The sequence below is a fragment of the Marmota flaviventris genome, chromosome X (assembly GCF_047511675.1).
Source record: "Marmota flaviventris isolate mMarFla1 chromosome X, mMarFla1.hap1, whole genome shotgun sequence".
Taxonomy (NCBI): Eukaryota; Metazoa; Chordata; class Mammalia; order Rodentia; family Sciuridae; genus Marmota; species Marmota flaviventris.
Window position 1 is genome coordinate 17667094 of NC_092518.1, and position 23989 is coordinate 17691082.

The following is a 23989-nucleotide window of genomic DNA, read 5'->3' on the forward strand; positions in this document are numbered from 1 at the left end:
ATCCCCAATGCTGCAAAGTAAACAACAGCAGCAACCTACTATCCTCAAAGACCATACATTGAAGAAATATGTTAGCCCAAATTAATTATTATTTGGTAATAAATGCCTAAAGAGAAATTGTGATTTCCGCACATCAATACAGAACAATTTCCAACCCTCAACAGGTGGAACCATGCTAGACACTATGCGGTACACTCACTGGTTTGTAAATTCTCAAATGTGGCTGACAGAAAGGAAGCCAGCATGCTGAGGATTGACAGACTGGGGTGGGGCTCGGTGGGATGGGGCACCACGAAACTCCAGCACGCCCCACAATAGGTGTCAAACGGAAGTTCCGGCTTCTCAGCGGAAACAGCATTTTTTCTGAGCCGCGGCCTCGTGGCGAAGCAATTATTTGACGAGAGCTTCTTCGTCTTCGGCTACTGATAAGTAGACCTTGTCAACAGATTGAAATGGCGCTATCCAAACACGCCATTCCTTCATTGTCCGAATACCAGTGCCAGATATGTCTGGAAATTCTAATAGAACCTGTGACTCTGCCTTGTAACCACACGCTGTGTAAGCCGTGCTTCCTGTCGACCATGGAAAAGGCGAATTTATGCTGTCCTTTCTGTCGCCTCTGGGTATCTTCATGGACTCGGTACCATACTCGAAGAAATTCTCTTGTCAATATGGAACTGTGGGAGATGATTCAAAAACACTACCCAAAGGAATGCCAGCTCAGAATTTCTGGGCAAGAATCAGAGAAAGAAGTTGAAGACTACCAACCAGTTCGCGTGTTAAGTACTCCCGGGGAACTGAGAAAAGAATATGAAGAGGAAATGAGCAAGATGGAGGCAGAGCGCCGGGCCCGGGAAGAAGAGCAATGCAAAGCTAGTGAAGAATACATACAGAAATTGTTGGCAGAGGAGGAGGAGCTAGAGAAAAAGACAAGACGGAGGCAGAGTGACCTGGACTTGAAAAAGGAGGAACAGGCAAGAAACCTAAGCGCCAACAGTTCCTCTGACGGAAGTATCTTGGCTTCTCCTCTGAATTCTGCAGAATCTGAACCAGTTGCAACAAAGTCACAAAAGAAAAGAAAGAACAAACAAAGACATATTGAAGACAGGTATTTGTCACCTCTGCATCAATTTGAGCCAGCATCACAGTCTGAGGTTGTACAAGAAGTCAGAAAAAACTACGTATCCAAGAACATGGACAGTGATGATAAAAGCCCAATGCAGCAAGAAATTGAAGAAAACATGCCAACAGTTTCTTCACGAATAGGCCTTGAAATTAAAAAACAAGGTGCAAAGTCTTCCATGGAGACACCTGTGCCACGGTTGTATGTCTCTGGTATGGAAAAACACCTTGAAGGTAAAGCCCAAACCAGCCCAAGCTGTTGTCATAAAGAGTTGTTTGTCGTGCTTGAAAGACTTAAACCTGGAGCTCACCACTCTATACAAGCTGCAGTCAAGCCTTATGGCAAAGCTCAGAGTAAGAGCACTACACCGAAAACTGGAAACAACACCTTTGAGAAACAAAAAGGGTCTCACCTACTGATCAGCAAAAATATTGCCAAAAGAAAAAATGAGGAATCTTCATCTGAAGCAGTCAACAATCCACGCCGTTCTGCAAAAAGAGAACTGTTCCAGAAATCTCCCTCGGATGAAGAGGAATCAGAAGTAAGCTTCACCCAAAAAATGATGACTTTGGAGCACCAACTTTTTGAGAGACATAAACAAGAAGAGGAGGATAGGTTGTTGGCGATACAACTTCAGAAGTCTGTGGATAAACAAGAAATGTATCCAAATCGGCAAAAAGGATCCCCAGATGGGTATCCTTTGCGAGCTGCATCCTCATCTCCATCCAACTTGGTAAGAGAAGGGAAGTCCAAAAAAAAAAGTCCAGAAAATAAACTGACATAAGGTATTCAACAGATTAAAATGAGCCCCCTTCTTTTAAGATCCAGGTGAATCGGATCAAAAAGATACGGATAATGACAAATTCTACTAGAGGTAATTATAATCTATCTAAAAGTGCTCATTTCTTACAGAAAAAATGTTTCTCAAAAGTGTGAGAAATATACAAAGTAATACATGGGTAAAGGGAGTATTTTCTGATGTACTGAAGCTGTATTATGAAGCTGTCTGTTCTGTCAGAATCCTTAAAAATTTATGGTTTAAAGCTTTATGAAATTGTCATCTGTTCTGTAAGCAAACGCAGTCTTTAAAGGACCATGCGATTACAGAGAATGTTCAAATATGTTTCTGTAAAAGGGAGTAATAAGGATCCATATCATTTCTGTTATTAATAGCTGTTTTAGGTGTAACTTAGTGGAAAGGTGCTTGTCCAGTATATGTGAGGTCCTAGGTTCAATCCAGGGCAAAAACATAGCAACAGAGTAAATGCCAGAGCTATGTTGCTGTCTTTTAAAACAGCCACTCTGGGGCCGGAGAGATGGCTCAGTTGGCCCTGGGTTCAAGCCCCAGCAAAACACACACACACACACACACACACACACACAGCTATTCTATTGTATTGCTAACAGCTGTGATTAACTAAGTTTGATTCTTATGGATATAAAAATATCTTTCACTTTTGTTCTCTATTCCCAATTCATTCACTAATTGTTACTTGTTAAAAAAAAATTTTTAAGAGTTTGTGAGTGTAATAGTGCTGGAGCACTTCTTGTGAGGTGCCCTGGGTTTCTTCCCCCAGCACAACCATCAATACAAACAAACAAAAAATAACACAATAGAAAAATGAAAATTTACTGTGAGAGCATTATATCACAGTATTTTTTATGTTGTGAAACTCGAAACACAACTATGTGTTTATTTCCTTATAGTATCATTTATATTGATATTGAACTTTTGTTTATAGACAGAAATAGAAAGCAAGATACTTGCATTTTGCCCTGTCTTATCCTGAAAATTAAATCAGAAGACAGTGTTTTTGTTTTGTGAAGTTTAACTTGGAGACTTTTTGATCTTTTGTTTAATTAATTTTAATTTATAGCAAACAGCTTTAACAGCATTTCTGCTGTTGTCCAAGCATACATCCTTTTGATGTAAAAATATGATAAAATGTCCTCAAAGTAGATCTAGCTTACATTTGTGTTTTTATGTTATTAAAGTTTTTTCTTTGACTTGGGTAAATGAAATTGTTAATTTTTGTATACTTGACAGATCTACATTTTTGGTGCATAATTATATGTACTGTAGGTTTTATTATATGAGTTATATTTGATAGACTGGGTGAATATGTGAAGAATTCTGTATTAATTTAAATTTTAGTTTTGCTTTTTCTCAGAAAAAAATGCATTGCATTGATTGTGGTGATGTGATATAATCAGAAAGTAGGCAAGTTTGTCTAAAACTAAAGTCTGCTCATCAATTTTTTTCTAAGAGCTATTTTACTATATGTTTTAGAATAGACATTGTTGGAACTCCTCAAAAGGGTTATAAATCTTAGAATAGCCCATTGTGTTATGTATTTTTTTATTTAACTAGGATATGTACATTTTTTATTTAACTAGGATATGTACATTAACTCTTCATTTGTCCAAAAGAAGCTTTCCTGACTGAAGTCGATTCTAAGATAAACTTTAATTTCCCAATTAGTATATATGACTTTTTGTTAATAATGAAATTTTGTTTTGATTATTAGAAAGTACTGCTATGTTTTCTTATTTTGTTGGAAGGGCATGAAAATGTTTTCTCATAGTTATGCAAATGTTGTGAATCTGAAAATTAAAAGAATTATTAAAAAATAAAAACTTCTTATGTGTTCCTTGAGAGTGAAAAAACACTAATAATCCAGAACCAATTGTTATATCCTTTATAATTTGCTGCATCTCATTACTTAAAGTCCTGTATTAAAAATTAAAACCCATAGTTCTTACTCCTGTATTGGTAGATGGTAACAATTTTGGGTTAAGATTCTGACCTCCAGAATGGCTTGAACAAATTAATTAAAAAGACAAAAGCAATTTCATTTCAATCTCAGGAGAATTCAAAGAAAGGAAATTAACAAATGTCATTTTTCACCTCTCAAAACAGCAAAGATGAATAAAAAAACAGCAAAGGTGTTTTCACAAGGAAAGACAAAATAGCAAAGTTCAGAAAAATTGCTGATAGGTGAGTTTGTGTAACTGTTCTAGAGGCTTATGTAAAATACATATAGAGCCAGACGTAGTGGTACTTGCTTGTATTCCCAGCCATTAGGGAGGCTGAGGCAAGAGAATCACAAGTTATAAGTCAGCCTTAGCAACTTAGAGAGGCCCTAACTTAGAGAGGCCCAACTTAGTGAGAACCCTGTCTCAAAAAATAAAAAGGGCTGATGTGGTTTAGTGGTTCAGTGCCCCTGTATTCAATCCCAGTACCACAGAAAAAGCAAATAAGTAAATAAAAATAAAATACATATTCAAAGCCTTCATACTATTGTATACATATTATTTAACCTAAATAGTTCACTTCTTTACACTTTGCCTAAGGAAATAATTTAGGAGTCAAATGTTTTAGATATTTAGGATAGTTCCTGCAGCACTGTTTATAATAGCAAAAAAAAGGTTCTAGAAAAAGCTTCATTGCACAGCAACAAATAGCTAATTATATAATGCATAATATATACAATAGTATGTATTAGATCTCTTAACTGAGCTCCACTTAACATACCCACAAAAGTTCCCAGAGCCCCCATTAGCCACCTAGACTCACCAGTTCCCACCATATTATAGGTAGTTATGAAAAATATACTGAAGGACCAGGTATATCTTTGGATGATATTACAATGTGCAGAAACAGGCTACTATAGTATAGCACTGGCTTGATCCCATTGAGTTAAATTGCATGCCTCTGAGAGAAAGCTGTTTGTTCCCAGGACTTTTTATGCCAGAGGTGAATGATATTGTGATTTTAATAAAATTACATAAATTAATATAAAAATTTTTAAAACACTCTAGCTAATTCCAAGTCAGAGGCACATTTGTGACCTGGAACCCATACCAAAGGAGACTATTTTCATCTCAGGAACAGCATTTTCAAAGATTTCTTTTTCCTTCTATGTAGTGTTTTGTTGTTGTTTTGATTTTTTTTTTTTTTTTTTTTGGTCTCTTCCAAATTTGATCATGTTTTCCTCCCTTCGGGTAATAAACTGTCTTGTCTTGGCTGCAGATTAATAGGAATGCTGGCTGGGGTTGTAACTCAACGTAGAGCATATGCAAGGCCCTGGTTTTGATCCCTAGCACACACACACAAAAAGTTTGGAATGCCTTCCTTTCCATTCCTAGGTGATATTGTAATATTGGGTTTGAGCAAGTTACTTAACCTATATGTGCTTCAGTTTTCTGAGTGGACTAATCCTACAAAAGTTACAGAACCTGCCTCACAATGCTGATTGGAAGAAATAAATAAGCTAATACATGTCAAGTACCGAGGGTGGTGTCTACCTAGCATATGGTAAGTGCTCTATAAGCTCATTCAGCTATTATTTTAAAATCAGATGTATCCTGCCCAACCCCTAGCACAGTGTGCTGAATAACTGTCTAATGAATGAAAGAATGAACAGATGCTCCTGTGTTTCTTCATCTATGCCATCTCTAAATACCTCCTAATGGAATTTTAAAACTAAATCTTCCCACAACTCTTTGCAGATGCCATATCCTTTGTTGGATCCTTTCACTCTAATTTTTCATATACCCTCTGCTAAAAAAAGCTGAGAAGTAAATGGAAGCAAATACAATCATGTAAGGTTGATGGGGTTTTAGATGACATAGGGGAATTGGTCAGGTTTAGAGAATGTCATCCAATTACCCTGGCAGGAAACTATATATTGATTGCTGCAGTATGAGTAAGAAAAGAATGTGTCCAACTGTATATAAAGGCATTCTGCCCTAATTCCTTTAGTAGATAGGGATGGAGGGCCAACATGTAGGTTCACAATTAATACAGTTTTTAAAGTATTTATTGTTTAATAACTTTATCATCTCAGCCTCACCCAGCTGCTCTCGTTCTGCTTTTCTGAATATCCTAAAAGCTGAATACATTCTCCTTGTATATTAAGGATAAGAAGCAATACTAAAACCAAATACACTTGATTGGCTTTCATTAGGCACTATGTCACTGCAGGTGGAGTGCTGGTTTGCAACAAGTGAGGTTTTCCTAGGGCTCCACACGGTAGTCTTTTCTCAAGCTCACAGGGACACTCATGGAGCTGAAATGCCGCTGCCCATCTAAATACAACATGGATTCTGAAACACAAGAAAGATAACCCTGGAGAAATTTGAAACATACTATAAAAGCATACAAACAAGACACTATTTGGGAACACTCAGGCAGCAGTAAGCATGCAAAACCAGCAATAGGGATGCACTACTGGGCTGGACGTGTGCAGCATTCCTAAGAAAACAGGTCATAACTCCCGTCCCTTTCCTTTGGGAGGACTAGGCTTTCACTACCAGTGGTTGCTTGTCTGCAGATAACCGGTGGGAAGAACAGCAACAGCCACCTGAGGACTATGGAGGCGTCTTTGGCCTTCATGGCTATAGAACCTCAAAAGCAAAATTTCTTAAGGACATGCTCTTGGACTGACAAGCATTGTTGCACTTCCTGTTACAATTTAAAAGAAGGCTGGGGATGTAGCTCAGCAGTAGAGCTCTTGCCTAGCATGTGTGAGGCCCTGGGTTCAATCCCAAGAATTGAAATTTTTTTTTCTTTAAAATTTCTTCCTTTCATTAGGGAAAAGCAATAATCACTGCTTACCTCCATATGTTTTAGGGTAAACCAAGGGCACTTCTTTTTCTGACATGAATGTAAAATGAAAGACATTGGTGGTCATATGCTCTTTATTCTGAAGAGAGGCCACTTCACTGTGTACTCTGACTTGAATGTAATTGTTCTGAGTAAAGCATACCTAACAGATTAGAAATGCTATAGTTAGTCAACTGCATTAAGAAGGGGAAGAAAGGCAGTCATAAAAGAATCAATGGCTTCAGAATATAGAAACCTCTCTTAAGCCCAACCGACATTAAAAAAAGCTTTTCACCTCTCACCTACCTGTGAAGAAAGAAAGAGCAATGAGCCAATTTCAACAGGTTTTTGAAACATGATATCATCCACTGCTACCACAAATGATCGGGAACCACTATTGGAGAAAAGTAGAATTTGGGTGAATTACAAAATTCAGATGATCTTGAATTTTCCCAACCAACAGAAGCAAAACAAAAATGAACAAAGAGGAGCTACAGTTCTGGCTCAGTGGTAGAGCACTTGCCTAGCATGTATGAGGCACTGGGTTCGTTTCTCAGCACTGTATATAAATAAATGAATAAAATAAAGGTCTGTCAACATCTAAAAAAATATTTTTAAAAAATGAACATAGAATAAATTTAGGGAAGGGGGAAATCATCACACCAGTGATGAATGGTAAGAGATGCCAATTCAACCACATAGGGCCAAAATCACTATATTTACCCTTTTACATGTTATTCCCATATTTTCTCAGGTCTTTAATGCACTAATTTACTAATTCAGGGCAACAGCCTTCTTAAAATGAAGGTCATGGGCTGGGGTTGTGGCTCAGTGGTAGAGCACTTGCCTAGCATGTGTGAGGCACTGGGTTTGATCCTCAGCACCACATATAAATAAATAAAGGTATTGTGTCCCTTTACAACTAAAAAATATTTTTAAAAAAATGAAGATCAAACTCAGCTGGTATCAGTGTGGTATTCATTTGAAAACAACAAAATAGATTCTACTACCATGTATAACTAAAAAGAACAAATTTAAAAAGTTTTAATGTTAAAAGAAACATTTCTGGGCTGGAAATGTAGCTTAATGGTTGAGTGCTTGCCTAACACGTGCAAATCCTTGGGTTCAATGCCTAGCACCACAAATAAGGAAATGAAAAGATATAACATATTCCTAAATATATCCAGACTGGTTCAAAACGTTTCTTTTCAGTGGGATGGTGTTATGGTTTAGATCTGAAATGTTACCCTGCTATGAAATGTTACCTGCTATGGTTTAGATATGAGTTGTCCCCCAAAATCTCATGAGAGAAAAAGCAATAATGTTCAGAGGTGAAATGAATAGATTTTGAGAATTGTAACCTAATCAATGGATTTATCCACTGATATGGATTAGCTGGGTGGTAATTGTAGGCAGGTAGCTGAATGGGCTATCAGGAAATAACTATAGGCAGGGGAGGTGTGGCTGGAGGAGGTAGGTCACAGGGGCATGCCTTTAGGGTTTATATTTTATCCCTGGTGAGCAAAGTTTTCTCTCACTGCTTCCTGATTGCTATGTCCTAAAGTGCTTTCCTTTCTCATACCCTTCTGCCATAATGTTCTGCCTCACCTCGAGCCCAGAGCTATGAAGTCAGCCAACCATGGAATAAATTTCTGAAAATGAACTAAAATAAACTGTTCCTCCTGTAAGTTGTTCTTTTTGTTGGCGGGGGGTGGTACCAGGGACTGAACTCAGGGCATTCAACCACTGAGCCATGTCCCCAGCCCTATTTTGTATTTTATTTAGAGACAGGGTCTCATTGAGTTGTTTAGTGCCTCACTTTTGCTGAGGCTGTCTTTGAACTCACGATCCTCCTGTCTCAGCCTCCCAAGTTGCTGGGATCACAGGCATGCACCACTGCATGTTGTTCTTATCAGGTATTTTGGTCACAGTGACACAAAGCTGACTAACAAAAGTAGTATAAATTGCTTCTCAGAATTAAGACCATTTATACACAATGGAATATTACTCAGCACTAAAAAAGAACAAAATCATGGCATTTGCAGGTAAATGGATGGCATTGGAGAAGATAATGCTAAGTGAAGTTAGCCAATCCAAAAAAAAAAAAACAAATGCTGAATGTTTTCTCTGATACAAGGGGCGTGACTCATAGTGGGGTAGGGAGGGAGAGCATGGGAAGATTACATTAATTCTAGATAGGGAAGAGGGGTGGAAGGGAAAGGGAGGAGGAAGGGGATTAGCAAGGATGGTGGAATGTGATGGACATCATTATACAAAATACATGTATGAAGATTTGAATTTGGGGCCAACATACTTATATACAAACAGAGATATGAAAAATTGTGGCATAAGGGTTATTAAGAATTGCAATGCAAAAAAAGAGTACATGTATAATGGCATAAGTTGGCATGAACATACTTTATATACAGAGGTATGAAAAATTGTGCTCTATATGTGTAATAAGGATTGTAATGCATTCCACTGTTGTCATGTATTTAAAAAATAAATAAATATTTTAAAAAATTAAGACCATTTAAATTTAACTTACCCCAAGTTGCAAGCAGTAGCCCATGCAAGTTCATATGCCTTCCTCATAAGGAAACCACCAAAGATACGATTGAAAATGTTCCGTTCCTATAGGACATAAGTAAAGATTGATAAAAAGAAGTTTATGTTCACCTTCATATACAGAACAAAGGAATTAACTACACCACAACATATAGTCAGTTTAAAAGGTCCATCAAATCTCAGACAAATATCATGACTGCAAAGCTAGTCTATTCAGAAGATTTCTCACAAATTTCTAAATACCTGAGGGTGGCAAACTTCCAAACTCTTCAGTTTTGTACTCTCCATCCACACTGCATTAGGAGGCAAAACTCGACTCTGAAAACTTATAGTCCTATACAAACAGAGATTGATTAAACCCTGTTAACAATATGTTTTCACTGTTGAGAAGGAAAACATTCACAAATAACTCCCAATACACTCAGGGAGGTTTGGCTCTGGAAAAGGCCAAAGCTTAAGTGCTTTCTTGGATTCTCGTCATCCTAACTTACTTTGGATCCAGTGTGCTAAGAAACATCTCATGTATGGTATTCCTCTCCTTGGCACTGGGAGCCATTTTGAGTAATGAAGTAGAACTGAAAGCAATTCTTTTCCCCTTATTCACTAGAACATAGGAGAATAAAAAGCTATGATTAGGAGGGTCACACTAAGGCACATGGGGTCCTGACCTGGGTGCCTTGGGGCCTAAAATGCAGTATTTTGAGGTTTCAAGATGCATTCTACTGTCATGTATAACTAATTAGAACAAATTAAAAAATAAAAATTAAAAAAAATTCTACCAGAATACTTATATCCAAGAGAAGGCTACAGAGGCCACATAAAATTTCTAGTGAGGGGCTCAGGACGTAGTTCAATGGCAGAGTGTTTGCATTGCATGCACAATGCCATGGTTCAATCCCCAACATGTCCCCTCCCCAAATTTCTTCAGTGAGTCTTTGCTTTCAGATGGAAATTATACCAGTTATCAGTTCAATGAGAGAAAACTTGTTATTATCCTGGTCTAGAGCCCTGACCAGCATTAAAAATGAGAAAACAAATGGCTTCACTTAACTTCATCTGGTCAAAAAAATTGCTCAAATCATGGAGTCCAAAGAACAAAAAAAAGGTATTTTCAATAAATTCTTGGTATGAGTAAGACATTTGATTGGTATGAGGATTCCAAAAATGATCTTAAATAATTTCTTCTGCAGTATAATTAATGTACTTCTTAAACTTATTTTATTATAAACAAGTTCATGTACATTCTCCTTGTCTAAAGAGCTCTTCTTCCTCCACATTTCCAGGGATGAGTGGATTTACAAATGCTGGCCTAAAGAGGAGAAAAGAAAAGAATCCAATTTAAGATGTGCCTTTATCTAATAAAAATTGAAGGTGAACAATTACTAGTTTTAAAGACTTCTGCCATTCATTTTGAATATTGCTTACACAAGAATATTGGAAAAATTAAGGAAGACTTCTGATTACATACTCATCAGTACAATGGAAAGTTCACATAAAATGAATACTGATGCTTTTGAAAAAGTGTAATTCTGATCACAAGAAAAAAGTCAAATACAGATGGTATAACATTCTATAAGACAATTAATTTAGACTCTTCAAAAATGTCAGTGTCTTAGAAAACAGAAAATTGGTAGGGGCACTCTTCTAAAGAACCATAACCAACTACAGCACAAAATCCTTGATCAGATCTTGAATGGAGGGGGGGAGCTATAAAGATATTTTAGGGACAACTGGTGAAATGTGAATGTGAATCATATTAAATAATATAACTGCATCACCGTTAAGTTTCTTGGCTATAACAAAGGCATTGAGGTTGTGTAGCAGAATTTTTTGTTTCTGTTAGATACATGCTTAACTACTAAGGGGTGAAGCAGTCTCAAACTTACTTTCAAATAATTCAGGAAAAATGTGTGTATATGTGTATTTATAGAGAGCAAGGAAGTAAGGCAAATGAGGTACAATGTTAACTGGTGAATTCAGGTGACAAGCACAATGGGGGTTCATTGCATTATTCTCCCTACTTTTCTGTAAGCATCAAATCTTTCAAAATAAAAAAGGGAAAAGAGCCCTGTTCTGTAGTAGAATCCAAAGGTTTTATGAAACAATAGTGGTAATAAAGAATTGAAATAGCAGCTTTGAAAACTGTAATGCATCGGCTAGAAGAGAAATTTGGACCAATGCCCAGGCTGTTTGAAAAGGAGTCAGGCCTGGGGCTGGGGATGCGGCTCAAGTGGTAGCACTACTCGCCTAGTATGTGTGAGGTACTGGGTTCAATTCTCAGCACCACATAAAAATAAAATAGCACCACATAAAAATAGAATAAAGATATTGTGTCCAGCTAAAACTAAAAAATAAATATCAAAAAAAAGGAAAGGAATCGGGCCAGCCACTGTCCACAGTAGGTCAGCTAAGGGATAGAGGGAAGGATAGGTATAGATGGGAGCTATCCTTAGCTATATTTCATCAGTATATATATTGGTATATATTCTTGGTATATTCCATTCTTGACTTGGTTTTCCAAGCAAGTTTGCTATACAATAGGAAAGAGTTCTCATTTCTTGCTGCTTAATCAAGTTTCTAGTACAAATGAGATCTCTCATAGGCTGCTGGATTCTGTCTTGCACAAGGAAAAATCTGATAACATTCCCTCTCAGCCCACAATTAGACAGTTTTCTGTTTGGATGCCTTGGATAAAACTGTTGTTGGGAGCCAAAAATTCAATTTAAGAGAAAAAAGATAAGTAAATGTCTGTACAGTTAAATTTGACTTGAAAATGACTGAATCTGCTCATGAGATTTTGTAGGAACTTTTTGCTGTTGTTGTTGTTTGATGTATATCCTAGCTCTGTATCCTGAAAAGCCCTAGAAACAGTGACAAAATCATAGCAATATATAGTTCCAGTGCCCAGATTTTGATCTCTGAATACTAGCTCCTTCTAAAAAGTACTTCAGGATTCCTTGGAAAAATGGCTGACTCCAGGCCTGGGCAGGAAGTGTAAAATTTGCCCAAGACTTCTTGTCACACCAGAGAGCAAGAAGGTATCAAAGACTTAGTGGAAAAAGGTGGAAAGGACATGGGAGCCCCTACTGACAAAAGATAGCACACACTGAGTGTTATGGATTAGATGTGATGTCCCCCAAATCTCACCTGTGAGACAATGCAAGAAGGTTTGGAGGAGAATGATTGGGTTATAGCCTTAGCCTAATATCTGAAGTGGTAGGGTGTGGCTGGAAGAGGTAGGAATTAGGGTGTGGCTTTGGTGTATATGTTTGTATCTGGAGAGTGGAGTCTCTTTCTGCTTCTTGATCGCCATGATGTGAGCTACTTCCCTCTGCCACACATTCCACCATGATGTTCAGTCTCATCTCGAGCCCCTCATGAAATGGAGCCAACCTTCTATGAACTAAGACCTCTGAAACTGTGAGCCCTCAAATAAAAATTTCCTCCCCTATAGTTGTTCAGTCAGATCCTTTAGTCACAGCAGCGAAAAAGCTGACTAAAACACTTGAGCATCAAGAACAATGACTATCGGCCGGGGTTGTGGCTCAGTGGTACAGTGCTTGCCTAGCATGCGTGAAGCACTGGGTTCGGTCCCCGGAACCACGTAAAAATAAAAAATAAAGGTATTATGCCCATCTACAACTAAAAAAAAGAGAACAATGACATTAATGTATTTAAATACACCTAATAAAACCATAGGTTCACAAATACTTTTTTTTTTTTTTTTTTTGGTACCAGCAATTGAACTCAGGGTTGCTTAACTGAGCCACATTCCCAGCCCTTTTTTGTGTTTTATTTTGAGACAGGGTCTTACTAAGTCCTTAGGGCCTCACTAAGTTGCTGAGGCTGGCTTTGAACTTATAATCTTCCTGCCTCAGCCTCCTGAGTTGTTGGGATTACAGGTATGAACAGCCATGCCCGGCTCACAAATAACCTTTTTTCAAAAGCAAAAAGGTGGGAAAACCATGTCACTAACTAATGAACTAATATCATTAAAATAGATTTGGGAAAAATTAAATATGAACGTAATGTTAGATTATATTAAGGACTTGCTATTTGTTAGGCATGACAATGATAATGTAATCTTGAGGTTTTTTTTGTTTTGTTTTCAGTAGTGGGAATCAATCCTAGGATCTCATGCATGTTAGGCAAGTGCTCTACCACTGAGATACATCTCCAGCCCAGTAATGTAATTATTTAAGAAAATATCCTCATTTTTGGCATCATAATACCTGATTTCAATACACATAGAGCTTCAGTAAACAAAACACCATGTACTGGCATCAAAACAGACACACAGAATAGACACAGAATAGAAGGCCTAGACACAAACCCACCTATCTATGGTCAACTGATTCTCAAAAAAGGTGCTAAGAACATGCACCACAGAAAGAACAATCTTTTCAATAAATGGATCTGGAAAAATTAGATATCCACATTCAAAAGAAGGAAACTAGACCCTTATCTCTCACCAGTTAGAAAAATCAACTGAAAATATATTAAAAACTTAAGTATAAGACATGAAACTGGCATAGGAAAACAGGTAAAACACTTCAGGACACTGGAATGGGCAAAGATTTTTTTAAAACATCCCAAAGAACAGGAAACAAAAGCAAAAATAAACAAATAGGAGTACACTAAACTAAAAAGTTTCTGCATAGCAAAGGAAATTATCAACAATATGGACATAACATAAAGAATAGGAGAGGGCTGGGGTTGTGGCTCAGTGGTAGAATGCTCGCCTAGCATGCACGAGGCACTGGGTTTGATCCTCAGCACCACATAAATGTAAAATAAAGATATTGTGTCCACCTAAAAAAATTTTTTAAAAATAAATATATTACAAAAAAGAATGGGAGAAAATACTTGCAAACTGTACATCTGACAAGAACTGTGCATCTGACAAGAGGTTGATATTCACAAAATACAAGGAACTCAAACAATTAAAAGAAATAAGTAATCCAACTAAAATACAAAAAATCTGAATAAACACTTCTCAAAAGAAGAGATACAAATGGCTAACAAATATATGAAAAAACGTTTAATATCATTAGCCACCAGAAAAATGCAAATCAAAACTATGAGATACCATGTCACCCCAATTAGAATGGCTATTATCAAAAAGTAGGGCTATGGGTGTGGTTCAGTGGTAGATTGCTTCCCTAGTATGTGTGAGACCCTAGGTTCAATTCCCAGCATTGCAAAACAAAAAATGCTGGTGATGTTATGGAGGAGAGTGAACTCTTGTTGGAAATTTTAATTAGAACAGCCATTATTCAGAACATAATACATAACATATTTTTAGAAATAGATTTATCAAGCTGGACACAGCAAGCTGGATACCTGCAATACCAGGTATTTGGGAGGCTGAGGCAGGAGAATCACAGGTTTGAGGCCAACTTGGGCAACTTAGCAAGACACTGTCTCAAAAAAGGGGAAATTAGGTATGTAGCTCAGTGACAGAGCTTCCCTAGGTTCAATCTACAGTATAAAAAAAGGGGGGTGGGGTGAAGAAAGAAGGAAAGTAGAAAGGGAAAGAAGGAATCTACTATATCTCTCTCCCACTTCTGTGTATATATTCAAAAAGGAAATAAAATCAGCATACAAAGGAGATATCTGAACACCCATGTTTATTATAGCACTATTCGCAATAGCTAAAATACAGAATCAGCCAAGATACACAGAAACTGATCAATGGATAAAGAATATGACATATTATTCAGTATATGGAGTATTATTCAGCCACATAGTCATTTGTAGTGAAATGGGTGAAAGCTAAACGAGATTACCTGAAAATAGATTAGTGATTACTAGAGATTGTTGGCAAAAGGATGGTTGGATTTGATCAGTGCATGCTGTATGCATATATGAAAATATCATACTGAACCCCATTAAGATGTGTAATTAATACATGAATACATGTTAATAAATAAAATATCCCCATTTTTATAAAGATGCCTACACTGAAGTATTTGGAGGTGAAATGTCATTATGTCTGAGATTTGCTTTAAAATATTATAATTTTCTTTAAAGAAAAAAATAAATGGAGTAAATTTGGCAAAAAATGTTACAATTACAGCTGCTAAGTCCAGATGATGAATGTATGGAAGTTCATTATAGTTTATTTCTAGTTTTATGTATCTTTCAAATTGTTCAAAATAAAGAATTATGGAAAAATAGCAGTTACCCTTTATTTTCAGCATCACGAGCCACCATTACGAATGTTGCATCCAAAACAGGACAAAATTCATTACCATGCAACTAAAAAACAAAGGAAAGAATGCAGATGTAAAAAAATGCATTAATTAGGAAAACCTACCACAACTCTGAAAGCATACATGTTTTGACAAAGTTTGAAAGTAAATAAAAGAGAAAAAATGCACTCATTAACCACCATCTGCTAAGGGGCTATCCAAGGAGCCAATGGTCTAGCAGAGGAGAAAGATAGTTCAAAGCCCAAACAGTACACTGTGAGAAAAGTTCTGGGATGGGCTTTGGGGTTGTGCAGGACTAGGATTCAATGGCAAAGGTCATGGAGGGACCTTCTGCATCATCAGCACTAAACTTGACTGCAACACACAGAATCTGGGCTTCTTTCTGGGCTTCCCCTTCCTCCTGATGGTATCTATCTACGTGGACCTGTGACCACATTCACAGACACTAGCATTGTCAGGGAATGTAGTGTGCCAATTGCCAGCATGGAGATGCCTCCTTAGCCAAGCACAGGACCTCTCAAGAAGGGGTAAATAGCCAGGTGTGGTGGTGAAGATTTATAATCCCAGTGGCTTGGGAGGCTGGGATCACAAATTCAAAAGCCAGCCTTAGCAATTTAGCGAGGCCCTAAGCAATTTGGCGAGACCCTATTTCTAAATACAAATACAAAAAAGGGCTGGGTATGTGGCTCAGTGGTTAAGCACCCCTGGGTTCAATCCCTGGTACCAGAAAAAAAAAAAAAAAGGCGGGGAGGGAAATAGCAGTGATGATTCTGTAGATTAAATCTTTACAATGTACAGGCCTTTGAGTTTTTCAGGTGTTTCTTTATCCCCTAAAAGTTTGTATTTCCGGGAAAGTCCTATAATAAAGTAGTGACAGAAGCTATTTATAACCTGAGGGTATATTCACTTTCTTCCTCAACAGATGATAGAGGACTCATCACTACTGCCAGTTCAAGTTCTTACCACCTTCCCCTCAACTGTGGAAACAATCTCACTGATCTCATTATGCCTCTGCCCTGTTCAAACCTTCCAATTATTTCTCCTTTTCTTCCAGCACTAATGCTAATCCTGTTAGCACAACATAAAAAGCCCAGGGCAACACAGCCTGGGATTCCTCTCTACTTGTTCACTAACACTGCCCTTATACCTGTACCTTTTACCCCAGTCACAGCTCACAAGTGAGAGGTGCTGGGATGCAGATGGCTGTGGATCATCTCCAAGTCATGTCTGCCTTTACCTGATGCCTTCTTCATATCATAGGTCTAATGCTTCAAAACACTCTGTTCCTCCCTGTCCCATGCCTGTTTCCCAGGCTGAGTTCATAAAGTGCTCCCTTGATGGGACTTCTCCATGTAAGAGAAGTAGATGCCATCTCTATGGGAGGCATTCTGAAATGTTTAGAGGCATTCTGAAATGTGTAGAGGCATTCTGAAATGTGTAGAGGCATTCTGAAATGTGTAGAGGCATTCTGAAATGTGTAGAGGCATTCTGAAATGTGTAGAGGCATTCTGAGGGGGAATCTACAGGGATGGTAATCAGGGAGATAAACACTTCACAATGCAGGGGATAGGCCCTCAGCACAAACAACTTTCCTGTTCAAAATGCTAATGGTGTTTCTGCTAAGAAATATTGTATAATAATATATCATATTCATTTATTTGTGTGGCTATCTCCCTACTGTATAGCAAACTCCTCATAGACAAAGACTATTTTTCTTCACATATGCATCTCTAGCACTCAGAACTAAAACTGCCAGAGAGCAAAAATAATCAATGTTTGCCAATCAATGATTGAAGCATGTCATTAATGGGCACTACTAGAATGTAAACTCCAAGGGAAAGGAACTTTGTTTATTTTGCTCACTGCTGTACGCTCAGCACAGAACATGTGCTCAATAAGTAATTGCTAAATGAAAGTTGAATGAGTGGATATCAGGAAGTAGGCAGGGAGACTCAAACCCAAGTCCTGCTGTTGAGGAACATATAGTCTAGAGGAAGAGAAATGACATGTTTGAGTACAGCTCTGTAGAACAGAAAGTAGCAGATGTTAGGAAAGAGGGTCAGAAAGCAGGTCCTGAGGAAGAGTCCTAGTAAAGGAACAAATGCTTTAAGCTGGGAGGATCAGGGAAAGGGTTGAACATGAAGTGACCCAGCAGCACAAAGGGAATGTGAATACACAGAGGTGCCAGAGCACAAGAAATTTCAGGCAAAGGAAAAAGCATAAGCAATGAGACTCACTATTTACATTATAGTTCATTATAGTGAACTTATTAATGCCAAGCACTGGGAATGCAAAGATGTGTAACTCCCTATTCTTAGGCTGCTTAGTGTCCACCATGAGAACTAAGAAGGTAAGTAAATGGTGAGTCAGAGGGAATATACTTGGAAAGGTAGGTTGAGGCTAGTTTAGGAAGCATCTTGGGACCTACCTAGTCAAAGGAGTTTAGATTTTAATCCACATGTAACAGTCATTGAAGGTTTTTTTTATTAGTTGTTTTTAGTTATGCATGACAATAGAATCCATTTTGAGAAGGGGAGTGATGTGATTCAGGATCAGCATTGGAAGATTTATCTGATAAAAATAGGTAAAATTCACGGACTGGGGCTGTAGCTCAATGATAGAGCACTTGCCTAGCATGTGTTAGGCACTGGGTTTGATCCTCAGCACAACATAAGAATAAATAAATAAAATAAAGGTATTGTGTCTGTCTACAACTAAAAATATTTTTAAATGGATAAAATTCAGAAAGAGGACAGACTAGAAGGAGTCACTCGCACAAGAGGCCATAAGGATTTAATTCAAACACAGGCGCCAAGAAGATAGGAAAGAAAGGATTCTGGTGACTGTCTGTAGGAGACGAATTGGCAAGACTTGGCAAAAGACTGCATAGGCAAGGGAAAAATTAAAGCCACAGCAAAGCTTTGGAGCTTGGGGAAATAGGAGGCTGGCAAAGGGGAGACTGGAGGAGGATCAGGATCTCATGATGCCTTTAGTCTGAAAGGCACTGAACTTGAGGTAGCAATAGCACATCAAGGTGGAGAGACAGAATGGACACTCAGAAAGGTGGCTGTGAAGGTCAAGTCTAGAATAAAGATTTGGGAATACCTCAATAATACTACTAATAAATTAACATTACTGCCAACAGTGGTTACTGTGTGACAGGCATAGCATTAAGCACTTCGTATAAATGGGGGGGTTTTCCTTCATTTCACCCATACTACAACATATAACATGGTATTGTGACTACACTTGAGAAAATAGAGACTTAGAGAAGATAAGTTGTTAACCCAAAAATAAGCAGCAGAGTTGGGATTATATCTCAGGTCTACCCAACCAGAGGCAAAATGCTTATCACCCCTGCCACCTCTCAGGAATAAAAAAGATCACTCAAGCAATGAATTATTATCAAATGGCCAATGATAAATGCAAGTTTAAAACAAAGGCCTTTACTTGTCTAGCTCTGATTTTCATTGATATGCTCTAAAAAATTCCTGTATATCTTTTTCCAAACTATTTGTCCAAGAGTTAAATTGTCAAGATTCCCTAGAAGGTAGGTCTTATGCCAAGATTGTGCTGTCCATGGCAGGGAACAGGCTAGCAATTAAAAGTGTGGACGAATTATAGACACATCCCTAGCAATTTTATTATGTTTTGTCTCAAAAATAGTATTACTAAAAGAAAGGACAAATTTAAAAAAAAAAAAAAAAAAAAAAAAACAGTATTACTAGGGCTGAGGATATATAACTCAGTGGTAGAACACTTGCCTAGCAAGTATGAGGTCCTGGGTTCAATCCCCAGTACTCATACACACACAAACACACAATATTACTGTTAATTACATCATGGAAGTTTAAGGATTCCATATCAAATTAAAAAATTACTTACCTATTTTGACAAATAACTACTAAATAGCAAGTTTCAGCTTTTCCTGAAAGCTGAAGTTTTTAACCACTAAAACATGAAATTCGGCCTGCGACCCACTGGCAGAAGAGGAGCAGCCGCCTGCTGAGAGGCTGAGCCGCCCCCTCCCCCTGCGCCAGCATAGTAGAGGGAACTGGGACCAAAGACAGAGCAGGCCCAGCGGCCTGCTGAGGGGCAGAGCCGCCCCCCACCCCCCTCGCCTGCCAGGTAGGGGAAGGGTGACCACCGACAGAAAAGGCCCAGTGGCCCAGGGCGGGACAGAGCTTCCAATCACTCCTGCAAGGTAGGCGGGCCTGCGACCCACCGGCAGAAGAGGAGCAGTCGCCTGCTGAGAGGCTGAGCCGCCCCCTCCCCCTGCGCCGGCATAGTAGAGGGAACTGGGACCAAAGACAGAGCAGGCCCAGCGGCCTGCTGAGGGGCAGAGCCGCCCCCCACCCCCCTCGCCTGCCAGGTAGGGGAAGGGTGACCACCGACAGAAAAGGCCCAGTGGCCCAGGGCGGGACAGAGCTTCCAATCACTCCTGCAAGGTAGGCGGGCCTGCGACCCACCAGCAGAAGAGGAGCAGTCGCCTGCTGAGAGGTTGAGCCGCCCCCTCCCCCTGCGCCGGCATAGTAGAGGGAACTGGGACCAAAGACAGAGCAGGCCCAGCGGCCTGCTGAGGGGCAGAGCCGCCCCCCACCCCCCTCGCCTGCCAGGTAGGGGAAGGGTGACCACCGACAGAAAAGGCCCAGTGGCCCAGGGCGGGACAGAGCTTCCAATCACTCCTGCAAGGTAGGCGGGCCTGCGACCCACTGGCAGAAGAGGAGCAGCCGCCCGCTGAGAGGCTGAGCCGCCCCCTCCCCCTGCGCCGGCATAGTAGAGGGAACTGGGACCAAACACAGAGCAGGCCCAGCGGCCTGCTGAGGGGCAGAGCCGCCCCCCACCCCCCTCGCCTGCCAGGTAGGGGAAGGGTGACCACCGACAGAAAAGGCCCAGTGGCCCGCGGCGGGACAGAGCTTCCAATCACTCCTGCAAGGTAGGCGGGCCTGCGACCCACCGGCAGAAGAGGAGCAGCGGCCTGCTGGGAGGCAGAGCCGCCCCCTCCCCCCCGCGCCTGCAAGGTAGTCGGAACTGAGACCACCATCAGAACAGGTCAGACCTGCAACCGAGAGACAGAACAGGCCCAGTGGCCTGAGGAAGGGTAGAGCTGCCCCCCCCCCACGCCTGCAAAGTAGGCGGACCTGCGACCCACTGGCAGTACAGCCCCAGAGGCCTGCAGAGGGGCAGTGCCGCTGCCTGCGCCTGCAAAGTAGGCAGAACTGCGACCACCGACAGAACAAGCCTAGCGGCCCGCAGAGGGACAGAGCCGCCGCCCGCGCCTGCAAGGACGGCGGACCTGCTACCGACTGGCAGAGCAGGCCCAGCGGCCTGCCGGCGTGGTAGGCACATTGCCCCAATTGGCGGAGGGGCAGAGCCGCCGCCCGTGCCTGCGAGGGAGACTTTGCAACTATACAAGACCAATATAAATATATAGGGGGAAAATTCAATAGCACAACAGTTTCACCAAGAAGAAAGGAACGCGAACAGTATGAAGAGACAAGGAAAGAAAGGACCACAAGCATTGCAGGTCAACTCAACTTTAGAAGAGGTAATAGCTGCAGCTGATGGAATGTCAGATAAAGAATTCAGGATATACATGCTTCAGATGATCTGGAGTCTCAAGGAAGACATCAGACAGCAAAATCAGACAATGAAAGATCACTTCAACAATGAATTACATAAACAAATCCAAGAAGCAAAAGATCAACTATACAGGGAAATAGAGGTTATAAAAAACAAACAAACAGAAATCCTAGAAATGCAGGAAGCAATAAGCCAACTTAAAAACTCAATTGAGAATACTACCAGCAGAGTAGAACACTTAGAAGACAGAACATCAGACAATGAAGATAAAGTATATCAACTTGAAAAGAACATAGACAGCTCAGCAAGACTGTTAAGAAACCATGAGCAGAACATCCAAGAAATATGGGATAACATCAAGAGACCAAATTTAAGAGTCATTGGGATACAGGAAGGAACAGAGTTTCAAACCAAAGGAATGAGCAATCTATTCAATGAAATAATTCGAGAAAACTTCCCAGATTTGAAGAATGAGACAGAACCCCAAATCCTAGAAGCCTACAGGACGCCGAATGTGCAAAATCATAAGAGACCCACACCTAGACACATTATAATGAAGATGCCCAACATACAGAACAAGGAGAGAATTTTAAAAGCTACAAGAGAAAGGAAGCAGATCACATTTAGGGGTAAGCCAATCAGGATAACAGCTGATCTTTCAACACAGACTCTGAAAGCTAGAAGATCCTGGAATAACATATTTCAAACACTGAAAGAAAATGGGTTCCAACCAAGAATTGTGTTTCCAGCGAAATTAAGCTTCAGGATGGAAGATGAAATTAAAACCTTCCACGATAAACAAAAGTTAAAAGAATTTGCAGCTAGAAAACCATCTCTTCAAAACATCCTTGGCAAAACATTACAGGAAGAGGAAATGGAAAATAACAATGAAAACCAACAGTGGGAGGTAGGACACTAAAGGGGGGAAAATAATCAAAGTGGAAAACAAACCATGTTTAGTAACATAAATAAACAAATATGGCTGGAAGAACAACCCATATCTCAATAATAACCCTAAATGTTAATGGCTTAAACTCACCAATTAAGAGACACAGGCTAGTAGAATGGATCACAAAACAAGACCCAACAATATGCTGCCTACAGGAGACGCATTTGATAGGAAAAGACATACATAGGCTGAAGGTGAAAGGTTGGGAAAAATCATATCACTCATATGGACTTCGGAAACAAGCAGGAGTATCCATACTCATATCAAATAAAATAGATTTTAAGCCAAAGTTAATCAAAAGGGATAAAGAGGGACACTACATACTGCTCAAGGGAACCATACACCAACAAGACATAACAATCATAAATATATATGCCCCAAACAATGGTGCAGCTATGTTCATCAAACAAACTCTTCTCAAGTTCAAGAGTCTAATAGACCACCATACAATAATCATGGGAGACTTCAACACACCTCTCTCACCACTGGACAGATCTTCCAAACAAAAGTTGAATAAGGAAACTATAGAACTCAATAACACAATTAATAACCTAGATTTAATTGACATATATAGAATATACCACCCAACATCAAACAGTTACACTTTTTTCTCAGCAGCACATGGATCCTTCTCAAAAATAGATCATATATTATGTCACAGGGAAACTCTTAGACAATACAAAGGAGTAGAGATAATACCATGCATCCTATCTGATCATAATGGAATGGAACTGAAAATCAACGATAAAAGAAGGAAGGAAAAAGAATATATCACTTGGAGAATGAACAATAGGTTACTGAATGATCAATGGGTTATAGAAGACATCAAGGAGGAAATTAAAAAATTCTTAGAGATTAATGAAAACACAGACACAACATATCGGAATCTATGGGACACATTGAAAGCAGTTCTAAGAGGAAAATTCATTGCTTGGAGTTCATTCCTTAAAAAAAGAAAAAACCAACAAATAAATGATCTCATACTTCATCTCAAAATCCTAGAAAAAGAAGAGCAAAACAACAGCAAAAGAAGTAGAAGGCAAGAAATAATTAAAATCAGAGCTGAAATCAATGAAATCGAAACAAAAGAAACAATTGAAAAAATTGACAAAACTAAAAGTTGGTTCTTTGAAAAAATAAACAAAATCGACAGACCCTTAGCCATGCTAGCGAAGAGAAGAAGAGAGAGAACTCAAATCACTAACATACGGGATGAAAGAGGCAATATCACAACAGACACTTCAGAAATACAGAAGATAATCAAAAATTATTTTGAATCCTTATACTCCAATAAATTAGAAGATAGTGAAGGCATAGATAAATTTCTTAAGTCATATGATCTGCCCAGATTGAGTCAGGAGGATATAGACAACCTAAACAGACCAATATCAATTGAGGAAATAGAAGAAACCATCAAAAGACTACCAACTAAGAAAAGCCCAGGACCGGATGGGTATACAGCAGAGTTTTACAAAACCTTTAAAGAGGAACTAATACCAATACTTTTCAAGCTACTTCGGGAAATAGAAAAAGAGGGAGAACTTCCAAATTCATTCTACGAGGCCAACATCACCCTGATACCTAAACCAGACAAAGACACTTCAAAGAAAGAAAACTACAGACCAATATCTCTAATGAACCTAGATGCAAAAATCCTCAATAAAATTCTGGCCACTCGGATACAAAGGCACATCAAAAAAATTGTGCACCATGATCAAGTAGGATTCATCCCTGGGATGCAAGGCTGGTTCAATATAAGGAAATCAATAAATGTTATTCACCACATCAATAGACTTAAAAATAAGAACCATATGATCATCTCGATAGATGCGGAAAAAGCATTCGACAAAGTACAGCATCCCTTTATGTTCAAAACTCTAGAAAAACTAGGGATAACAGGAACATACCTCAATATTGTAAAAGCAATCTATGCTAAGCCTCAG

The 23989-nt window shown here is 39.2% G+C and overlaps 1 protein-coding gene and 1 pseudogene across 2 annotated transcripts in view; one reads left to right on the plus strand and one right to left on the minus strand.

The window, feature by feature from the left end:
* The first annotated feature begins 452 nt into the window (after window positions 1-452).
* LOC114086005 (E3 ubiquitin-protein ligase RNF168 pseudogene) lies at window positions 453-1907 on the plus strand (annotated as a pseudogene).
* Window positions 1908-5928: 4021 nt separating this feature from the next.
* Acot9 (acyl-CoA thioesterase 9) overlaps window positions 5929-23989 on the minus strand; it is a 47822-nt gene continuing 29761 nt past the window's right edge. For both annotated transcript variants that reach the window (XM_027927348.2, XM_027927347.2), the window contains 8 exons: window positions 15487-15560; window positions 10541-10608; window positions 9791-9902; window positions 9543-9633; window positions 9280-9365; window positions 7038-7125; window positions 6744-6894; window positions 5929-6232 (listed from right to left, as the gene is read on the minus strand). In XM_027927348.2, coding sequence (XP_027783149.1) covers window positions 6144-6232; window positions 6744-6894; window positions 7038-7125; window positions 9280-9365; window positions 9543-9633; window positions 9791-9902; window positions 10541-10608; window positions 15487-15560 — 759 coding nt within the window. In that variant the 3' untranslated portion in view covers window positions 5929-6143. The remainder of the gene's footprint in view (window positions 6233-6743; window positions 6895-7037; window positions 7126-9279; window positions 9366-9542; window positions 9634-9790; window positions 9903-10540; window positions 10609-15486; window positions 15561-23989) is intronic.